Here is a 13,822-nt window from a genome sequence, read left to right as displayed (position 1 = left end):
ATGCTCCAGACCCCAAACCACCTTTGTGCCTCCACTGGACCCTCTCCAATAACTCCTTGTCTTTCTTGTACCAAGGAGCCCAGAACTGGACACCAATATTCACCTCAGGAGGGACTGACAAACTACTTTTGGTTCAAGAAAAAGCAAAAAAGCGAATCTGGCATGCGAGAAGTCTCTGGATTGGGGTCGAAATCGCTTGATTTCATTAACAGTAAGGTCTGTACTATCACTTTTACAACGCTGTAACTCTGAGCTCTGTGCAGACCTGTCCCCACCCTGTCCCCATCCTCTGTCGTTGTCCCTGTCCTGCCCGTGCGTGCTTGTCACACACAGAATCACAGAAGTTCAAGGCTGGAAGAGACCTATAACATCATCAAGTCCAGGTCCTCATCCTCTGTCCCTGTCCCCGCCCCTCAGGCCTTTTCCCCGCCCTCAGGCTGTGCCCCCGCCCCTCAGGCTCTGTCCCCGCCCCTCAGCCCGTGTCCCCGCCCCTCAGCCCGTGTCCCCGCCCGTCTGTCAGTGTCCCCGCCCCTCAGCCCGTGTCCCCGCCCCTCAGCCCGTGTCCCCGCCCCGTTCCCTCAGGCCCCTCCCCTTACCGGGGCGGTTCCCGGCGCCGTTCCCGCCCCGCGCTTTACGGCAGCGGCCGCGGTTTGCGGCGGGCGGTCGGTGCGGGCCGGGCCGGGCCGCGCTCGGGGCGGACATGGTGAGTGAGGGCTGTCCGTGCCCGGCCCGGCGGCTCCCGGGGATCCCGCGGGCTCGGCTCGGCTCGGCTCGGCTCGGCCGCGGAGCGAGGGCCCCGCAGAGCCCGCTGGCTCCGCTGTCGGCCCCGCGGTGACCGCGGCGCCGCCGGGCCGGGATCCCCTCATCCCGCACAGCTCGGGGGTCTCGCCCCGCTGCCCTCGCCGTGTCCCTGAGGGCGCCGTGCCCGCAGCTGGGCGTGTCCCGCCCGCCGGGCCGTGCCGGGCTGGCGACGGCGTGTCCGCCCCGCTGTGCCGGGGCTGCTGCCCTGCCCTCCGGTAAACAAACGCTCTGTGTGTGTGTGTGTGTGTGTGTTTGTGTTCGTTCCCATGCAGGCCAGCACGATGGTGGCGGTCGGCCTGGCCATAGCGGCAGCCGGATTCGCAGGTGTGTGGGGCACGGGCGGGCACCGAGCACCCAGCGCGGGGTACCCAGCCGGGCCCCAGGGCTGCTGTCGAGGTGGTTTAATAGCTGTTCCTTTGGGACAGCCTGTGTTAAAGGCTGTAATGGAACAAAAGATCAAAGTTCTTAGTATTGCATGTCCCAAAAATGTTTATTCCACCCTCCACTCCACTAATTACCAGTTGCACTGAATTGGTGAATGTTTGTTCAAGGAGCTGTATTTAACCTCAGTCAATGCTGGTGTCTTTAAGGTCGCTACGCAGTAAAAGCTTTGAAGCACATGGAGCCACAAGTAAAACAAGCCCTTCACAACCTACCCAAGGGTGTAAGTTCTTTTGTTTAAAACTTTACTTGATGAAATAACTAGACTGTTGTCTCTGTATAGCATTGCTGTATTTTCTCCTGTGTTTTGTCAGTAACAACAATTAAGTGCAGCAATTAATGTGGTGACTGGCTAATAGAGAACTTGTTTGGGCAAGGTTAAGTAATAGTGATGCTCTACTTCAACTGAATTTCCTATGACAAGTGAAGTTTTGCCATTTTTACAGAGTAGAAGCTCAGCAGCTACTAAAGCAATAATGAGTTGTTTTAACTGATACTTACAAATTAGCGTGTTTTAAACTAATAAGTTTTCTCTTTCAGGCCTTCAGTGGTGGTTATTACAGAGGTGGATTTGAACCCAAAATGACTAAACGAGAAGCAGCTTTAATACTAGGAGTGAGGTAAAGGAAATTGATGAGAAGTGAAAGGTGAACAGCATTCCAAAGCCACACATGGTCCAAATAAGCCATTTCAGGGAGCCTTGGGGTTCACTTGGTGTGAGGATCATAATTCTGATGTTGCCTTGTGGTTCCTGTCAGCGCTGAGGAGTTCCAGGTGAATGCAGTGTGAAGGTGCTGCAAACCCAAATTCTTGGGTCTGGAATAAATTCATCACTTCTGGAACATTGTAGATCTGACCATGGTGGCAATCCCTGCCAAAGCACTTAAGGCCAAATACACAAATTAATCAAATAAGAACTTACAACTGTAATTTTTTGGGGGATTCTGAAGGTTTTTTTACCTTAATAAATCTAGCAATTTTTTTTTGTCTTACAGCCTTTAAGAAGTTTTCAAAAAAAAAAAAAAAAAGTTACAGCATAATTCTGTTTCTTTTTATCTGTGTAGATGACCCCCACCCCATTAGATTGCTGTAGCATGTCTTTGTCAGCAAACAGTGTTTTGGAGAAGCCCTAGAAAGCCTCTCCAGGATTTAGACACTACAGATCAGTAGTAGGAAAAGATAAACATACATGTTAGCTAGAGACTTTATGGGTAAGACAGAGTGCTCACTTGTTCTCAGACACCTTTTGATGATCTGGGGAATTTCATGAGGATCCCTTAAGTCAGTTTTTCTCTCTCTTTCAAAGCCCTACAGCCAACAGAAATAAAATTAGAGAGGCTCATAGACGGATCATGCTTCTGAATCATCCAGATAAAGGTAAGGAAATTAAGCCACTTTGAGTTAATACATGTTTTTAACACAGATGAATAGAACTGTGTAGGGAGGAAGTCAGTGATACATAACCACCTCAGCTACTAAAAAACTCACAGAAAACTGAGTGAAAACAAATCTTAGGGTGCATTAATCCACGTGAGTCTAGAGCATGTGTGTGGATGTTCTAAAGCCAAGCAGACAGGTTGAGCTGGTCAGTTTGTCAGCTGCTCTATCTTCTGTGAATACCACAGTAGAATACTGTTTGTTAAAATGAGACTTAAAATCACCTTAATTTAGATGAAACTCAAGAGTACCCTTGTGTGTTTTATATGCCACTTGAAAGTTTGAGTTCATGGGAATGCCTCAGGAGTTCTCCATAAATGGCAAATACTGAGCCTTCCACAGCTGCTGGAGACATTAAATTATGAAGTATTCCTGTTAGTGGTACTCTGAAGGCTCAGAATCTAGCTATGCTTAAAGTTAGTAAGTCAGGGCATCTATACCTATTCTAAATTCTGTTCAGTGAGTCAGAATCATGTGTTGGTGTTTGACATTTAACTTCTTAATCATTGCTTAAAATGTAAAATGGCTTCCTTTAAAGTAACTGATGAATTCCTTATTTCTATGGACCAAAATAATCCATGGGGATATGCCTTTCATAGGTATTGTCAAGTGAAAGTTACCTCAGAATTTAACCTTACTGAACATATGCAGGAGCTAACAACAGCATTTTGTATTGTACCTAAACATGTCAAATTAATCTTGAAGTAAAACATTACAGTGCAATTAATGGTATATATGCTACCAACACAGTCATTGTCCCTCATGGCTTTACAGTGTTGGATTTCACTGTGGGTTCTGTCTCATACTTCCTGAGTAATTTTTTGCCTTGTTTGAAAACTGAACTGGTCCCTTGGTACAGCAGCACTTTGGCTGGGCAGGGTTATCTGCAGATCTGTTCTGTGCCTCTGTACTCACAGCTGTGCCAAGTCAGTGGTGACCAATTCATTTATGACTGATAAAACCAGAGGGGAAAAACACTCCAGGAAAATAAAAGCAGCCTAACAGGAGTGAGTGGTGTGACACTGAACTCAGGTGCCTTCAGTCATCTCCAGCTTGTTCTACAACTGGCAGAAAGACCACACTCTTTCTTCCTGTATCCTATGGCATTATTATCAACATAGGAGACAAATGTTGGAGATTTTTAATCTGAGGTTCTTTTTCTTCTAGGTGGATCTCCATATGTAGCAGCCAAAATCAATGAAGCTAAGGATCTACTAGAAGACCAAGCTAAAAAATGAATGAGAAAGAAAATCACTCATTCAGAGGGTTTGTCCCTGCAAATTATTATTTTTGATAAATGGCTTAAGAAAGGTTCTAATGTCAATCTTTGACTTAATATACATGAAGCTGGAAATACAAATCCAGGGAGGTACTCCCCACTTGGTCACTTTTTGTTGGAAATATGTGAGGGGAGCGAAGTTTAAAGGTTTTTTTCATAGCTGTTCTTTATTAAACAGCAAAAATCTGCCACTCAAATGTTGTCAGTGCTTGAGAGCAGTAACTTGGTGTGGCCAGTGTGTGTTTCCAGGCACAGGTAGACTCATGTGCTGTCAGCTAATTTCTGTTGAACTGGCCCTGCTTAAAGTTCACGCTGCTGCTCTTCCATCTGCTAAAATTAGCACACTGAACCTGTTTGGGAAGGGGGTGGAAAAACCAAGAGCATTTATTGGACAGGAGGAACTGGGAGAGATCTGTGGTTGTCTCTGCCTGAGAAATAAAGTACAGGAAACAATGTACTCCCTTGTCCTTGCCTTGTGAAAAACAAGGTTGGTTAAGTGTTACTGATGGATCTGGAACACCCCAGATTTTTTTAGTAGCTTTTAGTTTTGACAGGTTTTAATAGCATTTAATAAATTCCATATTTGTAATAGGAGTCCTGTAGTTTTATACATTATTGTACACTACAATAAAGCTCACATGGAGGTTTGTAATTTATGATGATTAGGAAACAGGAACTCTTTACATCAGTTGCTGATACCTGAGCTGGATTTGTGCTCTGGAGCTTTTCACACCCAGCAGCTCGTGAGGATCTCAGGAGCTCTGTCATACTCCAAGAATCTTCCCAGTGCTTCTGCCACTACAGCAAAACTCTGCACAGCAGCTCTGGGAGTTAATGCCCAGCTGGGCATAAATACAGTGGGCTGGAAGTTTCCATGCCAGAACCTGGACTAGGGAGTGCTGCTGGAAGTATCTCATCCTGAGTGCTGCCTGCTGTGCCACAGCATTGCTGTGGAGGAGTTCTGGGCTGTTCAGGAAGGATTACCACAGTAATCCTTAACATTACAACCTCCCCAGAAAGGCAGTGATTTTGCTCTGCTACAGCCTTTAAAGCAGGGTGAAGGACAGCTGGATCTCTGGAGCCAGCACAGGCCAAGCCATATGCAGAATGTTCCTGTACTTAAGTATTTTCCAGCCAAACACTACTGATTTATTATGTAACTCTGTTTTTTTCATTTTCTCCACTCCTGTGCCCGCCCCATCAGCTGAGATACTTGTGCACACTTCAGTTACAGCTTTTAGCAGGGTCTGTTGGCCCAGAGGGAATGCTGTTGCTGAGTGTCCAACCCTGGAGTCTATGACAAAGTGCACACACAGGTCACTGCTTGGGACAGCTTGGCTGTAGTTCTGTCAGGTAGAGCAGCTGGTTTACAACTCTTAGTTTTGTCCTTCTGACAAAATCAGGCAAGACAATTTTTTCATTGAGTCAGTACAACTTAAACACTGCCCTTTGCTCTCACTTCTTACACCTCCTTGCTACCCAGATGCTTTTCCACAGCTGTTGCTGTTTTGTGCTTCCTCGCTCCAGCTCATGTACCTAAAAGATGTGGGGGTGTGCATGCTTCAACTGATCAAACTACATCTGCATTAACAGCTATATATGTTAGTCAGGTTATGCAATTCTCCAAGGTAAGGAGTCTGATTTTAGGCTTGTTAATTGGTGTTTGACACCACTGCCTTGACAAAAGGAAGATCAGCATGTTAGAAACTCTTTTGAAAAAGAGTTCAAGGTTCAAGCTGCCTCACAGGTAGGTTTCTATTGTTAGTTAACAGCTTGAAAACCTTAAAGTCAATAGTAATTTAAATTTCTGATAAAAACAGTCAACAGATGGAAGATCAAAGTTTATTTTCTTTTACTACCAGCATACAAAAAAAACATATTGCACATCAAACAACCAAAAACAAAAATAAAAATACTCTACTAAGGACTAACATATGTAGTTTATACAGAATAAACTTTCTGGAAATTGATCTTTTCAGTAGTTCAGGTTATGTCTTAATGGACATGACTAATTCAGCTTAGTGTTAACTAAAGCTATGTTTGATTTTTAAATACTGTACAGTTTAATAAATAAACCAAACAAAGCCTCAATGTAGAACAGTCACTGCCAATGTCACCCAGTATCCCTGCAGATTATGAGAATTTAACAAATGCATTCCAGTGGTCTGCAGATTTTTCCTCTACATACAGCATTTAAAAAACATGTATTAAAACAGACCAGTTTCCAGACTAAACTAATGGAGAAATTACATTTCAGTGCAAAATATTTTAGACTGCATTTCTTTCTAGTATTCCTCAGGTGAAGAAGTGGTTGCATATTATTAAAAATGTAACAAAAGCAGCTAATGCTTTCATAAAGAGTATTATGTTAGGGATCCCCCTCACATCTTTGCCGTATTTTGAAAACAAAATAACATTTCCTATAGCCAGCAATTTTGTTTATTTAAATGTTACATATACTATCTCAAGGCACATCTGATGATATATTTATAACACAGTAGGTGTCAAAGTATGTTTAACATATGATTTCTCCAGGATCCCTCCCCTTTCTGTATTCCAAAATGGAGGAACTGAAAGTGCGGTGTCAAGACTGGCGATCCATATTCTATCTTTGGCAAGCTTATACAAGCACTATTTTAAATGTAATGTAAAAGAACTGTAAACTAGGAACTTCAGTTTATGAAACACCATTCAGCACTGCTTCTTCCTGATTATTTCCATCCTCCTGAACAGTGACTTTCTTTTCATCAGGGCTGTGCTGTAGTTTAGAAGGCTCATCCCCAGAGGTGGTGGCAGGACCATTCACTGCCTTTTCAGAAGGGCTGTTCTCGTCAATCGCATCTTTTGCCTTGCAAAAACAACAAGAGGGGAGTATTAAAAACATAACAATACAGAGTGAAAGCTCAGTTTCCCTCTGGCTCACACAGCAGCTTTGCAAGAGGGAACATCTCTTGTCTGTCTGTGCCTGTATCCTGTCACTTAAAACATCTGATCACTTACCTCGTAGTTTATGGTGCATTTCTGTATCTGCCACTTTGAGGGAAACATGCCAATGTAACCCCAGCACTGCACACCCAGAATGCTTATTTATTTCTATTTGTCTAAGCCCATGAAGGAGTTTACTGAAAAGCTGAGCTTTACACCCCTTTTGAAGTCTACTGTAGCAAGATGACATTTTGCTAATGGATCTTTCGTACATAACTTGTGGCAATACATTGGCACTTCAGAAGTAAAGAAATTCTGTTTTATTAAGTTCCGAGTACTTTTCAGGATAATGTAATGCCACTCTGATCCTTTAAGGAAAAAGGATCAAAACCATACAATCTTTGTGAAATTAATTCCTTCTAAAATAGTTTATACAAGTCACTTAAAATGCCACATAGTGTCCTCTATCCCTAAAGTGTTTTAAGGAACAGTTCTCAAGACTTACCATGGGCAATTTTCACATTTTATTACATAATGCAACATTACTAAATATAATATTTTAAAAATGTGTACAGACTTAATTTGGTCCCTAAAATCTGCAAAAACAGACAACAAACCATTGTCATTTCGGTTTCCTCTGGGCCGTTTCTGCTTTTAATGATTTGTTCTTAAAATCAAATGCACTTGTAGTCAAATGAGGGTGAGCTAACTGAAGCCTTCATGCCTTTACTGTTCTGCTGAAAGGCAGGAGAAAAGAGGAAATGCACATTAAAAAAATCTTACCGTTTCTTTCTTGGTTTTGGCTACTGTCTCCTTTGGAGGGTTTCTCTGTCTACTTTGAGATTCAGCTCGTGATATATAATCAGCTACTGTTACTGTTCAAGGAAAAAAATCACAGTGATGCTCACATCAGCAGTCAATTCAGCATGAACCTTCATGTCTTTTCTGCACAAGTTATGCTCTAACTGGGAGACATCTCACAAAAGGCCTTCACACTTACAGGTTATCAACCATAGAGCAAGAATCAATTTGTTTCTGTTGTTAAAAACAATTTTCACTAAAATCGGTGGTAACAATGATCTGAAGGTGGACTCTTAATAAAACCAATTTTGGTCCAATTGCAGAATTTTTTGGAGAAGGGCTTTCTGTACTAAGTTTGAAGAGATTTGGCTGCAGCTCTTTGAACTACAGACTGTGTGTGTGTCACTGGGGTTTCATTAGCTGAGTAGTGAAAAATTTCACTAACGAAATGAAATGAAGACACTTAAACAGTGCCCAGAACTGGGGTGGGTCAGAGCCTGGAATCACTTAGGATGGTGTGGCATCAAATCTTTGGTACATCACCAAGTGACTGAGGAGGGAACTTGCCCTCCTTGAGGTACTGACAGTGCCACCAGCACTGCCAGAGCCAGCCCAGCCCAGGGGCAGCACAGCTGTGTCTGTGCCAGTACAGCTGCACTCACTGGGGACAGCCAGGGCTTCTCTGACCTCTCCTCACCACCTCAACACGTGTTCTGTAGCCTGGCTTTGTCTGATCCCTCCTGCAACTACATCAAGACTCAGTTCTACCCTTAGAATGCAGAGTACTGCAACTTTAAATTAACAATTGTATCTCTGACAGCTACAGCACTTTAGGGTTGGCAAGCATTACCTATTGAACTGCACAGTCATTTGTATTTAATGTATAAGGTATTTAGGTGAGCTATTTTCCTGGATTAAGGAATGACTGTGCATGAAATCCAAATCAGACTGGGAACTACAACAGATGAATTTTCTGTTACAGTAACTGGACTTACAACTGGGTCCTTCCTCAACTGTGAAGGCCAAAGGAGTTTCTGCACAAGTACTTTTTCTTTAAAATAAGGTTTTGAACCCAATGCCTCTAATATTAGTAAACAGGAAGCATGTTTCATGCACAAAGTGCATTCTTAATATTCCTCTGAATAAGGCACCATAACATACTGTAATGTAAATTAAATGATACAGCTAAGTGACTGAAATACAGTAGCTGGCATTGTGAGGGGGGAAGGGAAAAGTTCCTTCTGTCTTAATTTCACTCACACTTACTAGGTATTTATGAAAACTTTAAATCATTACAGTATTTTACCAAAGATAATTGTAAGTTTTGTTATGTTCTTAGAATACTTAAGATTTAAAAGAATTCCTATGGTTTTCTAGAAATTACTAACATTCCTTTACATTGCTGGCTAAGTTTCCTGGAAGTAAAAGCTGAAATCCTTTTCACTTTTTCTGCCCCTTTACAAATCACTGCTCTGAAAACTGGAATGTTGAAAAGAAATGTGTGGGTTTGAGGTTTTTAAGAGGGTGGGGTGTTTGATTTTTTCCTTCCCCCAAATTTTAGCACAATAAACCACTTTTTTCTTCTTAATCAAATGTTGCATGAGCACCACAGATACAAGGAAGACAAATATGGGTGAAATTTTGAACCTGTCAATCTAGAAGACCTTCTGTTACTACCCTGTGCCGTGTATGTACAAGCATTTTCTAAACAGGGCATTGTATTGATAATTAGCCAGTTCACCTTTAACATTTCAAGTGTTAGTACACACAAAAGAAATGCAACAAGCCACAACAACAAAAAATTGGAAACATGCAATTTCACTTAAATTCCTCCTCCTTCCCACCCTCAATTTGCAGATGACTTAAACTATTCCCAACAGCCAAGGACTGAGAGCAGCAGTGTGATGCAGGTGTGGGGCTGGCAAAGCCCACTTGAGTTCCCTCACTGAGCTCTGCCAGGACCCACATCCTGCCCCTCCATCACTGCTGCTCAGCCAGTGCTGAAAAGGTTGTGTCCCAGTCAGTGCAAGCGCACAGATGCAGTGAGTGCAGACCATGAACCTTCATGTTTGTCGTGATCCTGGACCACAGAACTCAACAGCCCTTTGGCCATTGACTTCAGTGAGAACTGGATCAGAAGCATAACTTGTATGTCCAAGCAAAAAGTTAGACATCAATTAGTGTCATTAGACAGATTTTAGAAGTTTTCCTAGTAGAAGAAATGTCTTTCATCTTTATCTAGTAGTCTTATTAGTTATTGAGTAACCTTTTGATATTATGCAGCTCTATGTAAAACAGCAGACACAACATTCTCTCATGCTTTTGACCTGAGATTACCCACAGCTCCACTCGAATTACCTGGCTGTCTATCTTCTGCCTGACCCCTGAAGCGACGCCTGCGGCTACGATTGCGTCGCTGGGGTTTTTTGTCACTATCATCTGCAATTGCAAAGTTTATAATGAACTATTTCTGATCATCAAATAAATAAATTCTTCAGCAGTTTCAGCATGGGGCAATTAAAATGGCTTCTGTTAAAGACAGAGACTAAGTAAGACAGAAAAGCTAAAAGAAAATTTTATACTGAAAGCATACACAGTAACACAAAAGCTAGATTTTACTTTTTGTTCTTGGTTCATTAAAACATTTAGGCACGTGCTTAATGACCTCAGATTTCATTTATTAAGTAACCATACGTCAAATTTTAGCAACATAACCCAGATTTTTTTTTTTCTACATTAAGCAACAATTGTATTCTCATCCCAGTGAGTATCAGAGAATTTACTGAAGGAAAGTTCTTAAGTAGAAGCTGGGTAGGAACAAATTAACAGCTACTTAAGGAGCTTTCCCACACCAAGACTGAGGTTACCAAGGACAAAACAGAACGTTGATCTGACAGTACTGTTTCTATCAAAGCAGCAGTGCAATGGGAAACAACAAGTCAAGTCTTTGGCGTCTCCATCAGACAATTTTTACAAAAAAAGGCACATGAAAAGGCTAGAGGAGTTCAGTAAACAAAAGATTCCATGGCACTGCCACGGAGGGAGTCTTTCTTTAATCAGACAGCAACCTTGAACAGAACATCGACTTGTCACTTACAAAAACAAACAAGGGCTTCACTACACTTACAGGGACAACACATTTATTTCTTAGCTTGCTCTGGGACTACCATCCAACCATTTACATACCTAAACCATTCTCATTAACAGAAGCTGTATCAGACTCTGTCATCCCATCCATAAGAACAGCATCTTCATCAGTCCTTCGCCGGCGGGACCTCCTGCGGCGGTTGCTGCTGTGGTGGGACTCGCTGGCGTCCGTGTCCACGGTCTGGTCTGACTCCGTGTTATCCAGCAGGCTGTAGGGGTTGCTGTCCGGGTCCTTAAGCACTAAACAAACAGAAAGTGTCCACCTAAGATACTGTAGAGATCTGTAACCATTTCCAGGCTGAATTACAGCTGTGGCTGAAAGTTTCAAACTACAAAGCAATCTTAAGGCAAGGTGTAACACACAGAGCTGAAGTATTTGATCTCCAACTGGATCCTCTGACTCTAACCCAGCAGTAACAGTGTGGGGCACCACAACAGCCCAATCTGCCCTTGCACTATTTAACCACAAAGATTTCCAAGGTGACATTTAGAGACCTTTCACTTAAAACTACTAAGTGTATAAAACACACCTTACCCTTTGTGGTTGTATGGTACTTCTGACACTTACAGTGTTGTATCAGCACAGATTCTGATAAAACCTAACTTCCAATCAATGATTTCTTCTTTCATTCTGTATCTAAACGTGATCTTACCTCAGAAGGCAGCAATAGGCAACATGCCAAAGATTTACCAAGTTTGCTAATGACATTATTATGTGTGAGCAGTAAAGGAAGGAAATGAGGATCACTGTGAAGAGAACCTAAACAAAAATCTAAAACACTCTGTATGATACAGCTACCACACAAGTGCATTGAAATCCCAAGGTATTAAGATCATAATGTAAGAATGGAGTATTTTAAAAGGGTATGAGGTTATACAGAAGATTGCCAGGAAGAAAATCTCCAAACCCATTTGGAACACAGTACCAGAGCTAATGGATGACTTTCCACCACGAGGTCCCCCACGCCCACGACCTCCAGACATGCTACGGCCTCGTCCCCCAGGACGTCGCCTGTTGTCACGCTGGTGCCTGCTCTCCCTGTCATCCTCTCCTGCCAAGGACCAGTCACTAAGTTCATCTTTTCTCTCAGATTCTGTTTCAGAGGGATTAGAGAGCTCAGAGTTTGTACCTTGTATGAGAAGGAAAAGAAAACAGGAAATTAATATGAATTTGGGGATTATATTCTGGTTTTATATCCTCACAGAGTTATTCCAAGCCAGCATGGCTGGTTATATATGTATGTTATTTTAACAAAGAATATAATGCATAAATACATATATATATTAAAATATGAATACAGACACAGGCATACAATCATAGATATATTTTAGTATTTATATATACACTCATTTATAAAAATATATGAACACATAAAATATAGATCAGAAGTTACTTAAGTGAGATTCTCAATTTAAGTTTGCTTGTACTAACATGTGAAATAATGGCTGAAAGATCACCAAATCTGTAATTTCTGTACACAGATAAACCAAGGATTTAGCAGTGTTTCCTCTCTTTGTCTACACACTGCAGGCATTTGGTGCAGTTTCTAGGCAACTTCTCTGAAATTCCCAAGGACAACTTTACCACCTTATAGCCGATGGCTGTTGCTAAGCAACCCCTTCTGGATGCTGTAATGGTGCTTGAACAATTTTGCTGTTTATATCAAACAGCATCTGTAAGACCTGGCCATCTCCAAGTACCCAAACCCAACCAGATTTTTACTACCTGAAAACCCAACACTTACTCTTCATTTTAGGTATCCAGAAACCCCCCCTACTACCCAGTCTGGAATATAAAGTTTTAGACCCATGTGGCTTAAATGTGATTCTTGCCATTTTGGGAGAAAAAAAAATACTTTAAGTTTTCTAAATCACAGTGTGTGTATATATAAGCAAAGTGAACAAGTTTCCTTATAGTTCAGTCAGGTCACTGGGAAATAATAAAAAATGAAGTTACAAACATCATCATCCATCAGAATCAACACAACTAACACCTGGCATGGTCCAGGAAGCTACAGCCAAGGAAAGACTGTAAAACCCAAAAGGTGTCTGATTTTTTAACAGAAATGAGCTACATGCAGATATCCAGAGTAATTTATTGCACTGAAAAAATAACATTGTTCTTTGTGAAACATGTCTATATAGAAATGCAGTGTCTCACTTGGACAAGCTGGGGATGTGCACACCTGTCAGGAACTGAACAGTGTTTTTTAATTGAAAAATGCATCAGAATACCTCACCTTAAAAGAAATCCAGTTAGTTCCTGACCATATTATAAAACCCACAGGATTTTGTCCTGTCGCCATTTTACATCATTTTGGTTCACTTTGCTCTGTGTAAGTGAACCATATGCAATATGCTGCTAAGGTGGCCATGCAATTTTTCTCCTTCTCAATCAAAACAGATTAATGCTCATTTCAGATTTTTAAAAATTTGTGTCTCCTGAAAAACATCTCTAGCTCTCGTCCCAGCTTTTGTGATGTCACTTACTAAGTAACTATCACAGAAGGACAAGATGTTTCCAGCGCTCAGTTTATTAATTTCTTCAGTTTTAAACTTAACTTCAAGACTGCAAATCTAAGGATGTGTTTTGAGCTATGAACAAAAAATTCTGCATTTCCAACCCTATCTTCACCCAAGTACACTGAACACAAAGAAATCCAGAGACAGCTCTGGGTTCCGAGGTATCCTGAGGCACTGCCCAAGGGCACTCACCGTAGCCAGAGGTGTAGTTGGGGCCCCGGCGGCCCCGGCCCCGGCCGCTGTAGGACCTGGAGCCCTGCACAGAGGACAGGGTGCTCTCGTCAGTGGTGTAGCCCTTCTCCTTCTCGGGAACCCGGGTAGAGGAGGGCCTGAAGCCCATCCCGATCTGCCGCAGCTGCTCATCGATCTGGAGCCTTTCCAGCCTTAGCTGTTCTACCTCCTACGTACAACAAAACAGAAACCATGGAAAAGAGTGCTGACAAATGTCCCTCACAAAACATCATCCCC

At 42.2% G+C, this 13,822-nt stretch overlaps 2 protein-coding genes across 3 annotated transcripts in view; one reads left to right on the top strand and one right to left on the bottom strand.

Moving 5' to 3' along the window:
- Positions 1-641: 641 nt before the first annotated feature.
- DNAJC19 (DnaJ heat shock protein family (Hsp40) member C19) lies at positions 642-4,552 on the top strand. The gene is made up of 6 exons (XM_058031114.1): positions 642-703; positions 1,074-1,125; positions 1,392-1,465; positions 1,783-1,862; positions 2,549-2,619; positions 3,847-4,552. The coding sequence occupies exons 1-6, from the start codon at positions 701-703 to the stop codon at positions 3,915-3,917; spliced, it is 351 nt and encodes a 116-aa protein (XP_057887097.1). The 5' UTR covers positions 642-700; the 3' UTR covers positions 3,918-4,552.
- Positions 4,553-5,786: 1,234 nt separating this feature from the next.
- FXR1 (FMR1 autosomal homolog 1) overlaps positions 5,787-13,822 on the bottom strand; it is a 32,486-nt gene continuing 24,450 nt past the window's right edge. The window contains exons 12-17 of one of the 2 annotated variants that reach the window (XM_058030899.1): positions 13,547-13,754; positions 11,758-11,961; positions 10,871-11,071; positions 10,043-10,123; positions 7,667-7,758; positions 5,787-6,806 (exon numbers count right to left, since the gene is read on the bottom strand). In XM_058030899.1, the coding sequence (XP_057886882.1) occupies positions 6,636-6,806; positions 7,667-7,758; positions 10,043-10,123; positions 10,871-11,071; positions 11,758-11,961; positions 13,547-13,754 (957 nt within the window). In that variant the 3' untranslated portion in view covers positions 5,787-6,635. The remainder of the gene's footprint in view (positions 6,807-7,666; positions 7,759-10,042; positions 10,124-10,870; positions 11,072-11,757; positions 11,962-13,546; positions 13,755-13,822) is intronic. The other variant, XM_058030900.1, reaches the window with a different exon arrangement.

Source organism: Melospiza georgiana, chromosome 10, assembly GCF_028018845.1.
Source record: "Melospiza georgiana isolate bMelGeo1 chromosome 10, bMelGeo1.pri, whole genome shotgun sequence".
Taxonomy (NCBI): Eukaryota; Metazoa; Chordata; class Aves; order Passeriformes; family Passerellidae; genus Melospiza; species Melospiza georgiana.
Note: the sequence above shows the minus strand (reverse complement) of the source record. Positions and strands in the feature narration are given on the sequence as shown.

Bases quoted from the DNA above. Each gene is read 5' to 3' on its own strand.
- DNAJC19 (XM_058031114.1), top strand. The intron at 1,466-1,782 runs GTAAGTTCTTTT...TTTCTCTTTCAG, and splicing joins TTCACAACCTACCCAAGGGT to GCCTTCAGTGGTGGTTATTA. The intron at 1,863-2,548 runs GTAAAGGAAATT...TCTCTTTCAAAG, and splicing joins GCTTTAATACTAGGAGTGAG to CCCTACAGCCAACAGAAATA.